General features: G+C 38.0%; 2 protein-coding genes across 2 annotated transcripts; one reads left to right on the top strand and one right to left on the bottom strand.

Annotated features, from left to right (window-relative positions):
- The first annotated feature begins 689 nt into the window (after positions 1 to 689).
- LOC136248158 (uncharacterized) lies at positions 690 to 13,761 on the top strand. The gene is made up of 3 exons (XM_066039973.1): positions 690 to 791; positions 6,406 to 12,701; positions 13,459 to 13,761. The coding sequence occupies exons 1-3, from the start codon at positions 690 to 692 to the stop codon at positions 13,553 to 13,555; spliced, it is 6,495 nt and encodes a 2,164-aa protein (XP_065896045.1). The 3' UTR covers positions 13,556 to 13,761.
- Positions 13,762 to 14,390: 629 nt separating this feature from the next.
- On the bottom strand, positions 14,391 to 22,864 carry LOC136245921 (uncharacterized). Its single transcript, XM_066037375.1, has 4 exons — positions 22,768 to 22,864; positions 22,083 to 22,287; positions 16,518 to 16,806; positions 14,391 to 15,855 (listed from the first exon to the last, which is right to left on the bottom strand). The coding sequence occupies exons 2-4, from the start codon at positions 22,216 to 22,218 to the stop codon at positions 14,490 to 14,492; spliced, it is 1,791 nt and encodes a 596-aa protein (XP_065893447.1). The 5' UTR covers positions 22,219 to 22,287; positions 22,768 to 22,864; the 3' UTR covers positions 14,391 to 14,489.
- Positions 22,865 to 23,567: the final 703 nt, after the last annotated feature.

Here is a 23,567-nt window from a genome sequence, read left to right as displayed (position 1 = left end):
CGAAGTGTAATGGCCACTGCTCTTTCGAAGCAGTTTTTGATAGCTGGGGCGCATGTTCAGATGAAAACATTAATTCTGGTACCATCCTTTTTTTTAATGCGGTATGCATGGATTCATCAGTCATAATGTTGCAAAAAGTAAACAAACAAGTATAAGGAAAAATTAGAAATTTTTAAGTTCGATTGGGGATAATAGAAAAAAAAAGGAGTGAAACAAGGGAGGTTGCCTATACCTGCAGATATACTAGTGAACATTTAATTCCTAATTCAGTCTTGGTCTCCTTAAACTTGTAGTTTAACCGTTGTAACTGTGTTTCTGTTGTGCTCGTCCTGCTGTACTTGTATGGTTATTATTGTTGTGCATTGGTTTTGTAATTGTTTTTTTTGCATGCTCTTTTATGAAAGAGCAGCTATGCCAAATATTTGAGCTAAAATATATCAATCCTGCTTGTAAGGAAGGTACCAATTCTAGTAAAATAAATCCTGTCTCTGAGGTGATGCAAGTGCAGTTAATATAAACATCTTAGGCCTTTATAAGACCTTCTGGTATACAGGCTCTGCCTTTACCGGGTACTTTAATCATAATAATAAAACACCACAATCAATTTCGTGTAACATTTGCAACGCATTGGCAGTTTAATAACTGGATAACAAGTGCCGTTACAAGTTACAGGGAGGTGTATTAGGCTAATGAATACTACAGTTCTCATATCACAAGCAGCTGTGAAGGTACAACCAGCAGCAGAAATGAAAGTATACCAAGCAGCAGTGAAGATACAACAACAAGCTGTGGTATAAATAAGTTAGACATCGAAACACAGGGTTGTACAGAATTTTGAAACTCTCAGGGTCTGTAGTAGCACACTTGCTTTTCTCAGGAATCACAACACAGGTCCTTTTGAGCTACTAAATTCCAGTTATTCAGTGTCTAATTGACAATGCAGGGCCGGTGGAAGCTCTTAGTGGCTGGTCAGGCAACAAGCCAGGTTTTGATTCAGGGATTGTGATGAGTGTGCAAAGCACGATGAGTGACTGTGTCGCGAAGCACTCTGGCATGCAAAGCATGCCCCTCTAGGGGGTCTGGGGGCATGCCCCCCAGGAAAATTTCGAATTTTTAGTGTTTGTAAACCACATTCTGAAGCAATTTTAGCACTTTACAAGAGTTGATTTTAAGATATTGCTTCATACATACATACACTGACTTTTGTAACTTCCCTAGCTGTCACACTACCTTTCTACATGTTGTAAAGTCTAATTTCGTTTATACAATTGATCGGGTTTTTACAGGCTTTGCCTTCTTACCTGTACCCCCAATAATAATAATAACCTACCTTTCAGCAGAGCTGGAAGAACGTCCACCATACTGGTCATCACGTGCTTCGATCATTAGACACACGAATATAATAGAAGATAAGCAAGTGGTAACGTGAAGTCGGTTGCACATCCTTTTACTGCATTAAAGGTTAGAATGGTTGGTGTCTGTCTAGAAACATATAAATTAGTGTATGTCATGACGACTTAACTACTATACGGAGTTACCTTATTAGTGTGTAGCTATATTAGCTTAGCTAGGCATGCGCTCACATGACTGGCTTGGGCTGTGAAAATCTGCTACGGCAGTGGCCGTAGTGGCCGTAGTGCTTACACCGGCCCTGCTATGTACCTATAGTCTGTCACAATCACTTGCAATCACATAGTTATGTAATGTACTACACATTGCATATCAATTGGAACTTTTAAGTGCAATGTATCTGAAAAGGGTCTTAACTTTGGTCTTTAGCTGGCAACTGTTTAGAACTGGCCACTTGTTCTTCACAACTCCAACTACACTAGTGGTGAATCTAGCATTGTGGCATGGATTAAGTCTAACCACAATCACTTCACCTTGCATTGAACTGACTTGTCAAATGTACTGCTTTCATGCTCCATGCATGTTACGAATGTGTGGGGCCACCACTTCACTGAAGCAGCTATTCTCCTAAAATGAGTTGTAAAACCAAAGAGTCTGTTATACTTGGCAGACAACATAATGCATTAGCAAGAAGAAAGTCAGAGAATAAGTGGGAAAACCCATCAAGAACACAAAGCTACAAGAATAAACTATCAAATTTCACAATCAAAATCAGCTAGACTTGTGTGGTCTGCTTTTTCTGACTGCTTTTCCCAAGCACAGTGGAAATTTGTACTCGCGGTGTGGGGCCTTAATGGGGCTCTGGTCAGCCCAGGGGTGACTGTATGTGGCTGTACAGCTACTCGGTGTTGAATAAAGACCTGTGCTGTAATTTCCTTCCATTTTAGCCAATTTTGAGACCTGAATGGCTCATAACTTGACCTAATTCATCCTTATGCCTTCTCTTCAACTTTATCAGCCTTCTCCCCCCTTCTGGGCCCCTATCACCCATCTCTTTTGGAGCTTGCCTGATATAGTCAACCTCAGTTTGAAATCTATCTAAAATGGCAGGAAACTTAGCTGTTAGGTACATGTACAGTAAATGCTCTGGAAGGTAAGGAATTGGTGACAAACATGAAAATTTGGTATACGTAGTTTCTACTATTACAACACACTAAATACTTAAAACTGGCATTTCTTGATACTTTTAAGTGGTAGCACCAGTTTTCCTAGACTGGGTCACATCAGGAGCTCATCGAGTCCGTAGGACGAGGGAGCATGTAACTCCGTAAATGGTAAAATTCAAACATGACGTCGCAATTTATTAATAGTAATTTAAGCAGTATTTACTGCAGATACTCTGTGCTGCTGCCGTGGATTGATAGCTGGCCCACTTACATTACATGGTAAGCAAGAATGTTTCCTAGCAGTCTCCAAAACATCTTGTCACTATTTCACTCCGTTAGTTAAGCCCTTTCCTCGACGTTTCCTTCCTTGCTATCTCTTTCTTTCATGAATTAATCCAGGCGCTGCATATTTGTGGCATGATTATTGTAATTCTTTACCCTACGATACAACTTTTACTATATAAGGATTATACTATGTTAAGAAATGTCTGCCATGTTTGAATTTTGTTGTTTACATTGAGAGTATGCGGAGTTACATGCTCCCTCGTCCTACGGACTCGATGAGCTCCTGGTCACATACAGTATATAAGTACTTATGATCTCTTTTGTAACAGAAAAGCGGTCTAAGAATATATATAGGCATATAAATGTCATGAGAGATTGTATGCCAATAGAATGCATCTCCTCTTCCAGTTGGTGCAAAATGACACAGTCAATATCAGGTATGCATAGGGTAGGTAGAGGAAATGTATGCATGTCGATATGCAGTGTGCTACTATGTACGCATACAAGTTTTAATGCCACATACTGTACTGCCATTTTTCAAGGTGGGGCATGCCTACTTTATCAATGATTAGCCAGTCTATTGCTAATGAACAATCTCGACTATAATAAACCACCAAGTAATAGGATAGCATAGATTATGCATGTTGCACTAACATACTGTTACAGTACCATATGTATATATTTTTCATATTGTTGTTCACCCACCACTTCATGTTGCCTGACTCACCTCTCTCTACCTATGAATGTTTGCTGTTTGGCAATGTATGAATCTGTTGCAATGCTGAGTGGCCTTATTATGACTGGTTATTCTGTTTGACAGTGTCAATTCTGTAGATGTTACTTGTCATGTGTATGGAAGCAGTAGCTCTACCTCTATCTCTACTGCAACTGCTAATTTATAAACGTTTTTAAACAGACTTTCTCTCCTAAGGCTGTAGTAGTATGTTGTGGTTAGAGATATACCGATATGGGTTTTTGGCATGTACCGATATCCGATGTTGATGTAACCAAAAGAAGCCGATAACCGATAATCGATCCGATATTTGCATTAATATTTTAAGCAAACAAAAGTGTACATTTACCTACCCTACAGCAACATGTGCATGTATTCATTGCTATACTCTTCCTGTGGTGGTGTACAGCTTGGGTTTCTATTGTGCAATCCAGACAATTAGACACCAACAAACATTTTATGTAGATATACTCCCATGAAGCCTTAAACGGATATTTCTGCATTACTCCGCATTCTAATGACTTGTGAGAAAGCTGGTAGCTATACAGCAAGTTTCCGTTATCCTGTGATTCTTCTTTTATTACAAAGGTACTCTATAACTGCTTCATTTGTAAAGACTGTGATAAGCTTTCCAGCAACAAACACTAGAATTGCGTGTATTTATATGGCTTCTCGTAGCGTAGCACTTGTTGCAGAGTAAACAATAAGCCAGAGCATAAAGAATCTATGGCCAGAGCCACATGGATAACGTAGAAAACCAATGCATAATCCGTTTATGTACAAACTATTGCTACTGTATAAATATCGGTAGCGATATCGGTCCTCCTGCTGTTCTGTACCAATCCGATATTGGTAAAAAATGCCATATCGGTGGCCGATATTGTAGCCGATCCGATTATCGGTACACATCTAGTTGTGGTAGTAAAAAAATAATGGTACTGCATGTGTGTTGTTCTGTTTGCCTCTTCTGGTGAGTTACTGACAATTTATAAAATAAATTGAATGATGTTAACACAAGATTTAAAATGTAGTCTTTCCAAGAGCTAGCTATACTGATGTTCGGTATATAATATTTCTAGTCTATAAAGGTATGTGTGTGAATGAATAATCTTGTGTATTTAAGCAGTGCATGCCCAACGATGAAGGTGAAAGCTGCAGTGCATGCTCCTTATGCTACATATTTTATTTTAACTAAAAGTTTGTGGATAGTTAAGGACCATCAAAATGATTGTTGTCAGTCTATTAACAGCATTGTGACATCTGTGACAAGATTAGTGAAAAGTAAGTGAACCTGAAAAAACCATAACTTTGGCCGTGCAAAGTTAATTATATACTTCTGGTCCTACCAATTCCCCAGGTAGGGTTGGGCGATATTGAAAATTTCCTCCCAAGGTTATTGTGTAGCTTACTATCACGATTATTGCAAATATCACGGTATTGGAATGAACTATAGCAAGTACACTCAAAACTGTTTACACAGTATATTTGCATGGGTGAACTTTGTTTACCAGCTACCACAACTGCAAGGAGTTAAAAACCAGCCCAACTTACAGAGCATGGAGTGCATATAAATTTTGAAGGAGACATAGCTAGTTTCTATGTATATAACTAACAGATAATTTACTAAGACTTACTAATGTGAAGCCAGAACTTTTATCCCACAATCACAGTAGTGCTCTATCCGGTACACGTGTGTATTCTAATAATTAGTGCGTCGCTTCGTGTAGTAGTGCAAGGGTTAGGCTTGTTTGCTAGTACAAGGACAGTGGCGGATCCAGGATGGGGCATTTGGGGCAAATGCCCCCCCCCCCCCCCTTCAAGAAATTGCATACAAGATCGAGATACTCTAATAGAGCAGTCAATTACTCTAATAAAGCAGTCACAATGTTCATGAGGTAGTGTAGCTTACCTATGAAGCTATAAAATTTTACATAACAGACGTGATATAGTTGGTAAGGATAACTAGCTATTATTGTCGAGACCTTTTTTTTTTTTTTTTTTTTTTTTGGTCTTCAACTGTTTTTCAGAAAGGTGCCCCCCCTCTTTCCAAACTCTGGATCCGCCCCTGAAGGAGGTTGTAATACTGATTGACAAGTACAATATGGCGTTGTTAACACGTGTAAGTGTGTAGTTGCAGCTGCATCCCCGCCATGATATCGCAATAACCATTTATACTGGTATGGCGGTTTTTCAAAAACAAGGCGGTATCGATTATTGCCAGCTGTAATATCGCCTTGTTTCCGTCATACCGGTATATCGCCCAACCCTATCCCCAGGTGACCAGGTTTTTTTTCTTTTCTTTTTTTTGCAACTTTTGGATGTGATACACTACATTTGACATAATTATAGGGAAAAACAAAGTTAGTGTATGAAGTTAGTGCATCTTTGTAAGGAAAGAGTATTTACAAGACATGAAAACCTTTCAACAGAGATAAAATAATACAAATTATTGTATGGTGATTGCACAATTCATTCAGCTAAAAAATGACCAGGAAGGGAACCAGAAACATAATCAACTTTTTGTGGCCTTTGCTTTAAAGAAATTCAATTTCTCCATCTATTAATGTTGTATCTCGGCTCTAACCAAATTACAAGCGAATCGTATTCCCTATGTTGTAGCAGTTATGTATCATCAAAGTTGGTAACTGAGACATGTCAAGAAGATTCCTTTTTACAAATCCTGTAATGATAGTGGGTTTTAACAATTAACACATTCATGTGGCTTCTCTGGTTTCCCATGTTAATAATATCATTTCAAAAATTTGTTGTCTTGTAATAATTATACTGTTATCAAGGTCATAATGCTGTTATATATGATTTTATGCTCACAGAAGGATGCTTATCATTTCAAGTTTGTATTTGGTCTTTTAGGAAAGTTCTAATGAGACTTTAACACAAGATATTGATTCTGGTTCAGGGATAGTAGTTGATCCGGCAACTAATTACAAACCATGTTGTGTGATTGGTGATCGTCCTTTTCAGTCACTGGTTAGTGCAGTCCATAGTCTTACTAATAATACCATAATCAAAATAACTGAATCAAATATTGTGCTAAATAGAAAAATCAGTTTTGAAAATTTGGAGAATATTTCAATTGTTGGATATGGAACTCCTACTGTGAACTGTAATTGGATTGGAGCAATGAGTTTGTCTTTTTGCAACAATGTGACAATCAAGGGTATTAATTGGGAGAAATGCGGTTCCAGCAATGAATCATCTTATCCTGGGATTAGTTTTTACAAAACATCCAACCTTACGATTCAAAATTGCTCTTTTAGCTCCTCAGCAGGACAAGCTGTATTATTATCAGAAGTATCAGGAATTGTACACATCAAAAATTCTGTATTTACACATAATAATCAATATAGAGGTCATGGAGCAGCAGTGGAGTATATACTTGACACTACACCTCAGACTCAAACAAGATTGATGATTGACAACTGTAATTTCACCACCAATGGAGCTGCTGAAAGCATTCTTTACATTGCTGGTTCAGAAAACAGTCACTATTCATACTTACAAAATTCAGTATTTACTGGAAATGAAGGAGTACCTGTTTACATTTCAAAGCAAAAATTAAACATTAATGGTGATGTGGTTTTCAAACATAATGTGGTGACCTCTGGTGGAGGAATTTTTAGCCACAGCTCCATTGTTGTATTTAAGAACAATTCTAATGTCACCTTTTACAATAATTCAGCAATCACTCATGGTGGAGCAATGTTTATTAATAATTCCAAAGTATATTTTAGAGACAATGCATTCTTAAATTTTACAAACAATTACGCTAAATTGTTTGGGGGTGCACTACTCTCTGTTAGCAAGTCAGTTATATTATTTGGTGGAAACACCATGGTAATATTTCAAAGCAATAAGGCTGATATAAGTGGGGGAGCTATATACTGTAAAAATTGTGACGTGGTGTTTAATGACAGCTCAAAAATGACCTTTAATAATAACACAGCCTTGTTTGGAGGAGCAGTGTGCTCTATCAGTTATTCGGAAATATCATTTAATGAGCACTCAAAAGTGACATTTAGTGACAATGAAGCTAGATTAGGAGGAGCACTGTATTCTTTAGATTTTTCACAGATGTCATTTAATGGAAGTACAACAGTGACATATGAGGGTAATAAAGCTAGTAAACATGGAGGAGCCATTAATTCTCATAAGAACACCACCATCACACTTGATGGCAACTCAAAGGTTACATTGAGAGACAATGAAGCTCAAAATGGAGGAGCAATATACTCTGATAAGTATTGTAATATATCATTTGATGGTAACACAACAGTGACACTTAAAGATAATAATGCTGTTCGATATGGGGGAGTTGTTGGCATATATGATAACTGCAGGATCACATTTGATGGAAATTCAAAAGTGACATTTACTGGCAATAGAGCTCAGTACGGAGGAGTCGTATTTACTTATAGATATTCAAAAATAGTTTTTGATGGAAATTCAACAGTGACTTACAAAAGTAATAATGCCAGTAAAAACGGGGGAGCTATTACTTCTTATAATGACTGCAGCATCACATTTGGAAGAAACTCAACAGTAACATTCAGTGACAATAGAGCTGAACGTGGAGGAGCAGTGTATTCCATTAGTTATCCTAAGATATTGTATGATGGAAACACAACAGTTATATATGAAGGAAACAAAGCAAGCATAAGTGGAGGTGCTGTTTATTGCCAGGAACACTGCAGTTTCAAATTACATGCGAATGCAAAAGTAACATTTAATGACAATGTAGCACCATATGGAGGAGCAATGTTCATATATTGGTATACAAAAATAATTTTTGATGGAAATTCAGCAGTGACTTACAAAAGCAATAATGCAAGTAAAAACGGAGGAGCTATTTCTTCTTATAATGACTGCAGCATCACTTTTGATAGAAACTCAACAGTAACCTTTAGTGACAATAGAGCTGAACATGGAGGAGGAGTTTACTCTACAGCTTATCCTAAGATATTGTTTGATGGAAATACAACAGTGATATATGAAGGTAACAAAGCAAGCACGAGTGGAGGGGCTGTTTATTGCCAGGATTACTGCAGTTTCAAATTACACGCAAATGCAAAGGTGATGTTTAGTGACAATGAAGCTCAATATGGAGGAGCAGTGTTCACTTATTGGTATGCAAAAATATCATTTGATGGTAACACGACAGTAAATTATAAAGGCAATTATGTTAGTGCCGAGGGAGGAGCCATTGTTTCTAAAACGAAGTCAAACATCATATTTGGTGGAGACTCCCAAGCGATATTTATTAACAATGTAGCTAAATTAGGAGGAGCAGTGTTCTCGGCAGAGTTTTCTAATGTATCATTCAGTCAAAACACAGCAGTGTTTTATGAAGGTAATGTAGCCAGCATACATGGTGGAGCTATTAACTCTTATAATGTCAGCAGCATCACGTTTGTTGGAAACTCTATAGTAACATTTGGTGACAACAAGGCTAGCAATGGAGGAGCCATATACTCTAATGAAAATTCTGTCATATCATCCAATGGAAACACAACAGTGGCATATAAGGGTAATAAAGCTAGTCGATTTGGAGGAGCTGTCGCTACATATCAACGCTGCAGTATCACATTTGATGGAAACTCAAAAATGAAATTTAGTGACAATAGAGCTCAGAATGGAGGAGTAATGTTTATTAATAGATATTCAAAAATACTTTTTGATGGAAACAGTACAGTGATTTACTTAAGTAATAATGCTGGTGAAAATGGTGGAGCTATTAATGCCTATAATAACTGCAGCATCACATTTAACGGATATTCAAAAGTGTCATTTAGTGACAATAGAGCTGAAAACGGAGGAGCAGTATACACTGAAGAATATTCTAACATATCAATTGATGGAAGCTCAACAGTGAGTTACGAAGGGAATGATGCCACTAATGGTGGAGGAGCTGTCTGTTCTTACCACAACTCCAGAGTCATGTTTGATGGAAATTCAACAGTGAAGTTTAGTGAAAATGGAGCTCAATTTGGAGGAGCTGTGTATTTCAGAAGGTATTCAAAAATATACTTTGATGGAAACACAACAGTGACATATAGAGGTAATGATGCTACTGACAGTGGAGGAGCTGTTCATTCTGAGGACAACTCCAACATCACATTTGATGGAAACTCAAGAGTGACATTTACTGACAATGGAGCTGAACATGGAGGAGCAGTGTTTTCTGAACAGTACTCTAGCATATCATTTGATGGAAACTCAACAGTGACTTATGAAGGTAATGTAGGAAGCTCTGAAGGAGGAGCAATTAATTTTTATGAGAACTCCAGTGTCACATTTGACAAAAACTCTAAAGTAACATTCAGTGGTAACACAGCTAGATATGGAGGAGCTGTCCACTCTGAAGAGTATTCTAGTGTGTCATTTGATGGTTTCTCAATAGTGACTTATGAAGGAAACATCGGCAGCATACATGGAGGAGCTATTCATTTTGATGATAACTGCAATATCACATTTGATGGGAATTCACAATTGACGTTTAGAGACAATGAAGCAAAACTTGGTGGAGCGGTGTACTCCAGGAGGTATTCAAAAATATACTTTGATGGAAACACCACGGTGACTTATGAACAAAACAAAGCTAGTCAATATGGAGGTGCTATTGGAACTTTCGAAAACTGTGATGTCACATTTCATGGAAACTCAAGTGTGACATTTAGTGACAATGAAGCTCAATATGGAGGAGCAGTGTTCACTAACAGATATTCAAAAATGTCATTTAATGGAAGATCATATGTTGTATTTAGTGATAATGGAGCTGAATTTGGGGGAGCTGTATACTCTGAAAGTTATTCTAACATAACATTTGATGGAAATTCAACAGTTACATTTGGAAAAAATGAAGCTGCAATAGCTGGTGGCAGTTTGGCTTGCCAAGTACATTCAAATATACTCTTTGAAGGAAACACAGCAGTGAACTTTGTGAATAATAAAGCCAAAGATGGTGGAGCTATTTATATCCAGCAGTCAGAAATGAAATTTGTGATGGGTTCACTTGTACGGCTAAAATTCAATTCAGCTAGTAGGAATGGTGGAGTCATTTATCTTAAGGATACATTTAGTATAATGTTTGATACCAAATCTGATGTTGTATTTCATCATAACAATGCTACTCGTTATGGTGGAGGAATTTATGGTGAACTGAAACAATCTAACCAGAGTAAAATATTATCCCACAGCAATGGTGTTAGTTTTAGCAACAGTGCTGCCCTTGTTGGTGATGATATTTATATGCACATACAATCATCATGTGATGAAACTTGTTTGAACAGCAGTATAGTGGGAATGAATGTGACACACAATTATCCTCCTCGTCAGCTTGCCTTATTTAACCCAGCCACCTGTGTCGATACTACTAAAAATAGTTGTTATTGTTACTTTGTGAACAATATAATGCTTGGTCAAAACATTAGAATAAATGCCTGTGTATTAAGCTTTTATGATAATCCTGCTGGAGGAGTGAACTTTGTGGTAGAGGGTGGAAATAATGAAAGCCAAGATCACAAAATTGATGGTACAAGATTTGTACCCATAGACTGTAGACTCTTTGAAGGCATTAGCATAATAGGCAAGAAGATTACTGATAAAACTAATTTCTCAATGACCATCACATCCTATACAAATAGTGATGTAGAAATTTCTGTTGGACTAATAGCAGAACTATCACCATGTCACCATGGTTACCACTATGATAATACTACTCAAAAGTGTGTATGCTATGATGACAGTGACATTGTGTCTTGTTCTGGTAACACATCAACTATCAAAAGAGGTTACTGGTTTGGTATTGTTGATGGTAAAACAACAGTTGCAGTTTGTCCTAAAAATTACTGCAATTTTACTTGTTGTAAAACAACTAATGGGTTTTATGGACTCTCACCAGTTAGAATGAATCAGTGTAGTTCACACAGATCAGGAACTGCTTGCAGTAGTTGTGAGGAAGGCTATACTCTCTCATTTGACTCTGCAAAATGTGTTAAAGTTAACAAGTGTACAACTCTACAAACAGCATTGGTGATCCTGTTGTCAGTGATATATTGGATAGCTTTGGTTGTATTAGTGTTTGTGGTGACATACTATCATGTTGAGATTGGTTATTTCTATGTTATTACATACTATTACAGTATGTTGGATATTTTACTTGATCAAAATTTGGATGTATCACAAGGACTGTTTACTGTTGTTAGCATTATGTCTAGTGCAGCTAAGGTGACTCCACAATTTCTAGGACAGCTTTGCTTGGTAAAGAGTATGAATGGAATTGATCAACAAGCCATTCATTATGTACACCCACTAGCTGTCACCATCATTGTAGGATTGATCTGCCTGTCTGCCAGAATGTCTCACAGGTTTTCAGCATTCATAAGCCGGGGAATTATCCGTATGATTTGTTTTCTACTACTACTATCATACACATCTGTGGCCACAACTTCATTACTGCTATTAAGATCACTGACATTTCATAATGTCGATAAGGTTTACACTTACCTGTCACCTGACATTGAGTACTTTCATGGTCGTCATCTTCCTTATGGAATCATAGCAATATTATATACACTAGTAATTGTGATTGGTTTACCACTTCTACTTTTACTTGAGCCATTCCTGAATCGCAAAGTTAACTTCACCAAGATAAAACCACTGCTCGATCAGTTTCAAGGATGTTACAAAGACAAGTATCGTTCTTTCGCAGCTTATTACATGATTTGTCGTCTGGTGATAATTTTAGTAATCATTGTTACTTCAGCCAACAATAATGCTACAAAATCTCTGTTACTTGTCACTAGTGTGATCCTAGCATTGACACAACTAATTGTTCGACCATACAAACGTAGGATTCTTAATATTTTTGATGGGATGGTATTAAATATAATGATTATTGTTTCAGTTATATCATTATATGACACTTTTGGCACAGACGTACTGCACTCAGTTATAGTTCTTTCAGTGATACTACCAATAGTAGCATTTACAGTAATGGAATTGATTGTATATAAAGAGAATGTCAAGAAGATCCTCTCATACTGCAAACACAAACCTGTTGCTAATGTCAACAATGAAGTAATTCCCATGAGTGTTATCAGTATTGATATAGATGATAGTATGAGGAAGAATGCTACCATAATTGATATGTAAGTAAATAAGTACAAGAAAAACCATAAGTTTGATTATCATATCTTTTAACTGGACTTGTGCAAAGGAGTCTTCCACACATAAAATTACTGACTTTGACAATTCATAACTTAAAATTGTAACCAGTTATTGGCTTAAATTTAGTTTAAGTAGTGAGCAACAACATGGCTAAATAGATAAAATAAATTTCATGTTTCTATAAAAGAATCAAACGTGTTTAGAAGACTCCTTTTGTAAACCTGGTCACATATACATATCACATCTACATTAGAGCTTCACAGTACAACAGATCATTTATTTGGCATTGTCAACAATCATTCCAGGCACTGAGCTTCTTTAAATATTTTATTTTTTATTTTTGCAACAATGTTGAGAAAATCTAATGATCATGTGCACTGCATTGAGGAATGTGAAACTCGTACTAACATAAGCAACTCCTATGAATAAGGTGTGCACTTTTAACTTTATTCAACATGTTGCTCACTGTTGTGAGTCTTGGCTGTTTGTGCAACTCTACCTTTATAAATGTCCAAATTGCAGATTTTTCTTTAAAACCTCAAAATTGCTTTACAATGACAGCATACTGTAGTTTCTGATTCACATATTTGCCAAATAGTATGTCAAACTTACTGCATTTCTACATGATAATCATTGAATTTCTGCACATCCATACTTAAATAATTACATTTTGCAAATATTATATAAGTTTGCTTCTATACTATTGGTAATCACATAGTTTAATTTATCTCAATGTAGCAGAAAAAGGAGGGATTCTAGTGATACAATTAAGAGTGATGATGCCATGATCCATTTTCGTGAACCCGTTATGGAAATAATGAATGATGAAGACTGATCATGGACTGTATAAACAGTGAAAATATAGATGCAAAATTTAGTTAGACTTATAGAATTTCTTTTAGTACAAATTTTGCTGCATAACAGTGAAATCATATTGCTTTTGATGTGATACATTGATTTTGTGCCTGTATTGAATTATTAATCTGAAATTGTTATTTACTGATTTACACACTTGACATTTAATTAACTCATGCAACTACAAATACTGTAGTTTACAATTAGTTGTTTAAGAACCATGAAAGTAACAGAGACCAATATACTGGATATCTAGAGCTGTAAGCAGTGAGTTTCAAATGTATATCTAAAAATTATTGTTTTTAATTATTAATAATTATTATAACTATAAGTAATGAAAAATGCAATTTACCATATGTGATCAAGAACACTGTACAATGCATGGTACATATTTTGACCAAGCAGGTATGTTACGGAGCCAGATTTGGCAACTTTAAGACTGCCCAAAAATGGCAATTATTTGAGCCAAATTTGGCAACTTTTACACTGTCTACAAACAGCCAAAATGGCTATTTTGTGAAATGCTTAGTTGCCAAAAATGGCAACTGCTGGTTTCAAAAAAGGATGATTGTGGCTGTTTTATGAAAGCCAAAAGTGGCAACTTATGCACTGCCAAGAGGTTGCAGTTTATGAAACCTTAGTCAAAATTGCCAATTTTGTGAAATCTATAGTTCCCAAAATTAAATAGCAGTTTCTGGGAGTGCCAAGATGCTGGTTGACATAAGCGATAATTTTAGGTCACAATAACTGATTATTTGTGGTGGATTTCAGAGATCTTACTACTGCATTTTTTCTGTAACTTGTAGTATCAATGATTTCTGAATGTTATTATTAATACGTGCTTTGCTTAAAACTTCTATCACTACTAGATCTGTACATACATCTAATGCAGTGAACTTAAATGAGCTTTACAGTCAAAGTTTCTGCTTGATACAGATGTCCATGTTCTTGATAGCAAGAAACAATTTTAAATGAAAAATGAAGTTTGAATAATTCATGTATGCAAGCTGTCCTTTTATCCGTTGCAGACCATAATCTGCTTGTTCATTAACTTGTGAATTGATCGATTTTATATCCATAGTGCAGTATTCATCTAAACAGTAACCAGAAGAACATCCAATGTGTCCCCTCCAGTGAAAACGATCTACATAAAAAGTTGTATTTTGGAAGAATATGGGCTCTCTGTTAAGGCAGTACTGATGGAGACTGCATGCATTGTCATATATAATCATTCCAGGTGGCTTTGAAAAACGAGTTTTGAAGATTTGAAATGGATGACGTGGAGACTCACATTCTGTCAACATTTCAAATCCATAGCATACAGAATGAGGACAATAGACAGTAAAAATTCGGGGTGTAAGAGTAGGATGGCTTGAGCTCTGTTTACGGCATTTATCTGTTTCTGGTGCTGTTCGTGACTTATCTTTCTCATATGCAGAATTTCCATGTAACTGTGGTAAGCTTGGAAAGTAACTGAGACAATTTGTGGGGTCAGGCTGAGGATAATAACTTGGATCTGGTGGATGAAGTTTAAATGAAGCTTGCAGGGTAGTCAAAATGTGGGCTAACACATCCAGTATCTCACTAGAAATCTCCCCATCCAAATCTTTACGGCATAACATGAGAAAGGATGTAATAACAGGTGCTTTCTCAGAGACATCTTTCCAAAGACGATGATTTTTAGGTGAAAATATGTCAATGGATTTCTTAGTGATTGCATGGAGTGTGCTGCAAGTTTGCTTACAACCAGCAATTTGCACCATTCCACAAGCTGGCGTATTTCTTGCAATTTCAGAAAAAATTTTTGGTGCTGTTCTTTCATGATATTTCTTTTCCAATTTGTCTAACAGTTGAGCAAGTGATGAGAAACCATCTGACCGAAGCAATTTGACAAGTTGATCAAATTCTTTTATTGTAACCATTTGAGGACAAGCAATAGGTTTCCTGTCTCTTCTGTATCCAGAATACTTCAATAACATGTCACGTGCTCTTTTACTTTTGATCAGAACCCTGTCAACATGTGCACTTCCTTTGATCACAGGAAACACTGGGTCTTCCTGAGGCTGATTCTTGTGCTTAAATGGTAAAAGATCTTTACGCATTCCAACCATTGTCCCATCACACACTATAACATTAGGAGATGGTCCACATGTTGGACAGATAAAGCATTCTTCAAATGGTATATCTATTAGTCGGCTAAATGCATACCACGCCTTGCGTAAAAAGTATATGGAAGGTGCTGTTTGCTCTCCTAAGCACATGTATGTTCTTTGAAGACTCCTATCATAACAAATATAATAACCGTAAACACATAATTATATCTGTAAATCCTAGCACATTAGTCTAGACACGGAATACAATAAACAGAACCTTATCTTCCTGTTGCAGTTTTTGTGCAGAATTTGATTAATTATGTATATTTTGATTTCATAAAATCGTTACTGTATAAGAAAATTTTTCTCTCTTGTGTAAGTACAGCTATAGTGCAACTGTGCATACAGTTCTCTCTAAGCCTACAAAAGTTTTCTTGCAACTTTCAAGCACATTGTGAGTGATGATGATTTAAAATATTTGTTATGCTATTTTGTGGAAGTTTTCTGCCATTTTCGACTAATTTTCATGAGGTTAGATGCAGTGTACCCAAAGGGATTTTAGGAAATAGGGAAGTACTGAATGAGTACAAAACACCCAAAATTTTACTGCAAAGCTATCGTTGCATCCTGTCAGTGTGCACCAAGGTCTCAGACCATATATTAAGTACTACAAGAATTGTTTAGCAGCACAACACATACAGTTATAATTGTATTTTAGGTATCCAGAACGAATAAATACATATATACATGTCCCTTTACATTATTTACACCTGTAAAGTTATGGTGTTCCTAACACAGTATGCACAATACACCAAAATCATTTTTCGTATGTATACTTTAAGTACAAACCTTTGAAAAGCTATGAGGGGATTTCTTCCTTCAAGCATCAGATGTAAATACTGGAAAAGTACTCCATAATAAAAGAGCTTGCTGTTATCCAAATTAAAGAGCAAATAATCTTGCCCGTCAAAATTTAATTGGCAACTGCAGTCTCCAATGGCAGGCCTGTAGTATACCTTCCTAGTCTTGTCGTGAATAGCACAACTTTCCTTATAAATTACAACATTTGTTCCAGCAATCCATTTGTTTTGGACTGGATCATCATCATTCCAAGGGTTTCCATGTTTACAGAAATCATCTATAAATTAAAGTGATGATCGTATATATGTACGACATTGTACGTATTAAAGGATGTGGCTGGAGTGTTGGAAAGGTGCAAGCTTATAAAACATAAAGCATGTGTCCTACTTTTACTTGTGCATGTGTGGCTATTTACAAAAGAGGTGTTGATCATCATACAATACTAATAGTATTTATATATCTATTACATCACTACATAGTTACTTCATTACATCACTCCCCTCTTAAATAAGGTGGCTCACTACAGATCAATCTAGTGTTGCACATAATCAGAATACCGCTGAGGTGGGTGCCTGTCTCTACTAGGATTCCGTCTGGCCTGAGGTTCACTGGGTTGTTCTGTGTTACTTGACTCTGGTACAAGCTGATCAACATCATCTAGATAGTCAACTAGTTCGATATCATTTTGATCTTCTGGTTGGACATCTGTAGGAGCTGGAGGAGTTGGTACAGTCACTAATGGGTCAGAAGTTCCTAGACGAATTTGCTTTGAGCATGGCTTCGAGCGATTGAAGTGAACAACCTGCCTCTCTCTTCGTTTCTGTAAATGCTGAATCCTGTAGGTAGCATCTGTGATTTTCTTAACAATGCTGTATGGACCCTTCCATGGGCAATGTAACTTCCGACTACTTCCTCTTGGAACTAATGGTGAATGAAGCCAGACCCAGTCTCCAGCATTGTAAGGCTTGCCATGTATCTTCTCATCATATAATATTTTTTGGTGCATGTGATGCTTTGATGTACTTTCACGTACCAATTCAAATGCTTCTGTCATTTTCTTTTTAAGGGATGCTGCATACTGACCCACTCCCTGACCTTCATTCTCAGGTGTACTCGTTCCATAAATGATGTCTATAGGTAGTCTAGCTTGGCGACCAAACATGAGGTAGAAAGGGGTAAAGCCTGTTGATGACTGTACACTAGTATTGTAGGCCATGCATACCTTTCTAAGTTGCTGTTCCCAGTCAAAGGGATGGTTCTCGGTAGAAGTTGCTAGCATACTTAGAAGTGTGCGGTTAAAGCGTTCAACAAGCCCATCACATTGGGGATGGTAGGGTGTAGTCCTGGTTTTCTTAATTTGTAGAATCTTACAAATTTCAGCCATCAAAGTGGACTCAAACTGGCGTCCCTGGTCGGAATGTAGTTGTTCAGGGGGTGAGAACCTCAGGAACACCTCATCCACTAACTTCTCTGCCACAGTTGAGGCTTCTTGGTTAGGTATAGCTAGGACTTCCATCCATCTAGTATAGTAATCCCCTACTACCATCACATATGAATTTCCCTTCTCACTCTCTGGGAGAGGCCCCAGCAAGTCCACAGCCATGATCTGAGTTGGGTAGCCTGCTGTTATGGTCTGCATGGGAGCTCTACTACTGGTTGGTGGAGATTTCCGCTTAACACATGCCACACATGTTTGACACCAATCTCTGACATTGTTATAATGTCCGGGCCAGTAGAACCTCTCCTTGAGTTTACTCAGAGTTTTTTCCTGACCCAAGTGTCCACCTGTTACTCCCTCATGTAGACTTTTAAGTATGTCATAACGAAACTTTTGTGGAACAATCAACTGCTTCCAGCTAAGATCTTCTCTTGGTTGAGCATATAATCGCCACAATATACCTTCTTGTACTATAAGTTGGTCCCATTGCTGGAGAAGGCGGCGATACTCCAAACTCTCACCATTAGATTCATTCATTAATGGCCGTTGGTTCTGCTGTTTAGCTTGCAATAGTCTGCTAATGTTGTGATCTTCAGTTTGGGCCTGAGAAAGTTCCGCAGTAGTGTATCCAAGTGCTGCCATGGACACTGCATTGATGGTACAATTGTGTACATCAAGGCACTCTTTGCCACAATGTCTTACTGGCTGTCGGGACAAGGCATCTGCATTTCTATGAGTTCTACCAGGGCGATGAACTATTGTGAACTGGAACTCTTGTAGCTTTTCCAGCCACCTTGCTAATTGGCCTTCAGGTTGCTTAAAATTTTGTAGCCATGTCAAAGCACTGTGGTCAGTACAGATAGTGAACATTGCGCCGATAAGGTATTGTCTGAAATGTTGAAGGAACGTTACCACTGCTAATAGCTCTTTTCTTGTCACACAGTAGTTACGTTCCTGTTTGGTTAATAGCCTGCTGGCATATGCAATTACACATTCTCTTCCATCATCTTGCAATTGGGAAAGCACAGCACCAATACCTGTATCACTAGCATCGGTGTCAATTATGAAAGGTTTGGACCAGTCAGGAAGGGCTAGAATTGGAGCTGAAGTTAACTTCTTTTTCAAAGCATTAAAGGCTGCTTCACTCTCTTTAGTCCCTTTGAACTGAGTTCCTTTCTCTGTTAATCTGTGGAGGGGTGTAGCTAGGGAGGCAAAGTCCTTGATGAAGCGTCGATAGTAGTTTTCCAACCCTAGAAACTGTTGTACTTCCTTGGGAGACTGTGGTGTAGGCCAATGGTTGACTCTCCTTGTCTTCTCTGCATCTGGGGCAATTCCTTGAGCTGATACTACATGACCCAAGTAAGTAATATTCTGTTGGAGCAGTTGACACTTGCGAGGTTGCAATTTGAGTCCAGCTTTTCGAAGGCGCTCAAATACTGCCTGTAAATTGCAAAGGTGCTCTTCAAATGACTTCCCTACCACAATAATGTCATCTATGTACACTAGACAGGTCTTCCAATGTAGTCCAGCTAACACTGAGTCCATAAGTCTTTGAAAGGTGGCTGGGGCATTGCAGAGCCCAAAGGGCATAACATTGAACTCAAATAGCCCTTCGGACGTGCAGAATGCAGTTTTTTCCCGATGTTCTGGTTTCACCTCCACCTGCCAGTAGCCACTCCTAAGGTCCAGTGTGGAAAACAACTTAGCCCCGGCAAGAGTGTCTAGTGTCTCGTCAATCTTAGGAATGGGATATGTATCCTTTCGAGTAACACTATTGACTTTGCGATAATCGACACAAAATCTTGTTGACCCATCTTTCTTCTGTACTAACACAATGGGCGATGCCCAAGGACTGGTTGATGGAGTAATCACATGCTTTTTCAACATGTCTTGCAATAATTTCTTCACTTCGTCTTTTGCTGGCAAAGATAGTCTGCAAACTTGTTGTCTAATGGGAGTAGCAGTGCCAGTGTCTATGCTATGTTGTAGTACACTAGTGCATCCTACATCTTGCTCATCATTTGCAATTACATCACTGTAAAGCTCTAGCAATGCCACAAGTTGTTCCTTTTCTTCATCTTTAAGGTTCTCTGGTATCAGACTTTCTGGAATGTTTGGTGATGCAAGCTTACTTGGTTCTGATATGGCACTCTCTGACACAATACTGATAGCAGACTCATCTAAGGTATCTGCATGTGCTACAGTAGACCCCTTATAAACTTTCACTGGGATGAGGTTTGTATTAATGACTCGTATTGGTATAAGGCCATGTTTTGGCTGTACTAGTGCCCTTGCCACTCGTACTGGTACTGATGAATCTGTTGTCTCTACAACCCAAGTGTGATCATTATCTTCAGTGGACAGTCAGGCCATAACCTCAACCTCAGAGGTGGCAGGGATGTCACATGTTTCCACTATACTAACTTTAGCACAGCCTAGCAGCTGACTTACAGAGTGAGGTTGAAGCTGTATTTTTGTTTGATCTTTCAGTGATAGTTTCCCCTTGAATAAATCCAACACACATTTGTTTTCTTCTAGAAAATCCATACCCAGAATAGCCTCTGCAGTGATTTTATCAGCAATTACAAAGTTGTGACATATGGTAAGGTTTCCTACTGAGATTTTCACTGAAGCAGTTCCACGAAGTTGGAGAGGGATTCCATCTACCCCTACCAAGCTATTAGCTGTCTGTAATTTTTTCTTACAGTTACTTGGTGCCACCTTATCCCACACGTCTCCCCTAAGTAGTGATACCCCAGCTCCAGTGTCTACCAAAAATGACACTGGGCTACTAAACACCTTCCCCAACACGAAATAACTTGAAACATTATTAACATTTACACCTTGCATGTCTGGAACATCTAGTCCTCCATAGGTCCAAGTTCCTCCAGCTGTAGGTCCTCGTTGGTTGACATTTGTAGCACATCCCCTGGTATAGTGTCCAGGCTGGTTACATTTCCTGCAGATAATAGGGGCATTGGGGTTCCGTGGCGATCCTCTTCCACTCCTAGGGGGCTGGTATCTACGCTGAGATCATCTAGTTCCAATTTCTCAGCCAGTTTCTGCATTGTCCCAACCAGGTCTCGTTGCACTGCTTGGATGCTCTCAACCACTGGTTTCTCATCAGTCAGTACGTGGGAAACACTGCTGGAATTCCGTCGAGTGTTCGGTTTCGTAAGGTAGGACTCCAGTTCTATAGTTGAGCTCACTGCTTCATTTATTGTTTTGGGCCTGCGTTGTTTCACACCAAAGGCCAATTCTGCTGGTTCTAGCTGATCCAGATATCGTGACAGAGCAAACTGTTCTTTAGCCTTGTATTCAAGGGTGGGGAAAGCTTTGTCCACTAATCGTAACAGCTCATCTCCGAAATCGCCCCAACTCTCTGCGTTGCTCTTTCTATGACTTTCAAATTCTGCCTTGAATACTTCTTGCTTACTAGTAGGCTCAAATCGCTCGGTGAGCGCCGACTTCAGTGCCACATAGTACTGGTGCGCTTCAGTTGGAAGTCGTATGAATGCCACGTGAGCTTATTCGGTCAGCCGTACTCCAAGCCACAGCTTCTTCTCTTCTTCAGTCCACTTATTAATAGCAACAATTCCTTCGAAATGACTGATCCACTCACTGAAGTCATTTCCACCACTAAACTTCTCTGGCAATACCACGGGACGCGAAACACCGGCACTGGCACTAGCCCGTTCGTCGTCCTGACTCATTTCTGGTTCCGACGGCGGCGTATATCTCTTATCGTTATCAAGCTATTCCACGGTACCACAGATTTTGCGAGGGAGGTTAAGTTAGCTAGGTCGAGTCGGTTGTGTCTCGTCACGGCAATCCTGCCGACTACGCCACTGTAACAATTGTTGCTGATACCAATAACTCACAACTCAACTGACTGACAAAAGCATGTGTCCTACTTTTACATGTGCATGTGTGGCTATTTACAAAAGAGGTGTTGATCATCATACAATACTAATAGTATTTATATATCTATTACATCACTACATAGTTACATCATTACATGTGTTTGATACTACTTCAATGAGTATATTGAGCTGTACATAATGTGTTATGTATGACTACATGTACTCTGTGTGCATAGCTCTATACTGACTAACCAAGTTTAACTGAGGGTATTAAATGAATTGGAAATTCCCACTTTCCTTCTTCATGAGCAGCTACATGTTTCCTCAGGTTTTCAGAAAGTGGATAGGAAACTTTCATCCATGATACTCCTGATGGTGACTCTTGCATATGTGCATTGCTAGTTTCGGTGTCAGGGTCAGGAGTGAATTCGGATTGAATGCACCATTCTTCAAAAATCTAGACAGGAACATTACATTGGTCATGGGTTAAATGATGGCGCACAGCTTGCCCAAATATCCATGCGTATCATGTACCATGCATAGCCTAAATATTTTTGAGTACTGGCTAGTCAGATTTTCTTCAAAAATGTTTTGAGGGATTTTTTTTGTGGCCCAAGGACTTATAATTCAGTTAAACAGGCACTAGATATATTAGGTGCCTTATTAGTGAATGTCATCCTACTATATATAGCAAACAGAAACTAAAATGGCTATTAAAATTTATTTGAGGCCAGGTTTAATTTTTACTGTCAGGAATAAACTGCAAAATCAGTGCAAAATTTTACTATCAAGTATTATTTAGGTTGTACAGTAGCTGCACAAAAAGGAAGTAGGGATCCATTAAAATTATTGAAGCATGAACATTGTGTAATATTCTTGCATTTGGCTAATACAGTTTAAAACATACACTACAACTGTTAAAAGCTATTGTACATACCTTTAAGTGGTTACACTGACGGCTGGTACATACATGATGTGCATCTGTAGAGAGTGGTATCTCTTTTATGCTGCATTATCAGTCCTGTACTTTGTTCATCTCCCTCTAAACACATTGCAATTAATGTGAAAAAATATATATCAGCAGCACATTAACAGATTTTGATTATACCTGTGATAACAGCAATACAAAGCGGATCAAAGCTCAACACGGCTACTTGTTCTAACTCATCATCTTCTTGTTCAATTGGAGATGAATGTGGGTTTTCGTAGCGATGTAACTTAGAAAGTGTTACACGGTGAATACAGTATTGTGCTTCTTCTCTTGATTTGAATGTGCTTGAATCTTCTGATATGACTGAAGAAATAGATATCAACCAATTTGATTGTGCCAATGAGTTCTTGCATGAACAGGTAAAAACAAAGCAAGGCTGTGGCATTGATTCACTAGCATAGAAATATAATTTTTTGATCAAGCAATAATACTCAGGCTTGAGTTGTCCATTTTCAGAGCAATCTGCAATTGCATACCAATTATTACTTAATGGCATGTACTTTCCAGAATGTTGTATAGCTTGGAAAAAACCACATCTCTAGGTAGTGAACAGATCTGCAAAGCATAGCTAATATAATTATTTTCATATCATCACTAATATATACTAACCTTTTCATTTACAGTACTAGATACTTTAGGTTTTGGCTTTGACAATGGTTTAGCCACTGAAGTCTTTCTTATCTGGTGGCTTCGACCTATCTGCATTGCAAACATGTAGAAGAAAAAGTTTGCTGAGATAACTGAAC

This window comes from Dysidea avara, chromosome 2, assembly GCF_963678975.1.
Source record: "Dysidea avara chromosome 2, odDysAvar1.4, whole genome shotgun sequence".
Taxonomy (NCBI): Eukaryota; Metazoa; Porifera; class Demospongiae; order Dictyoceratida; family Dysideidae; genus Dysidea; species Dysidea avara.
The sequence above is the reverse complement of the archived record's forward strand: the minus strand, read 5'-3'. Positions and strand labels throughout refer to the sequence as shown.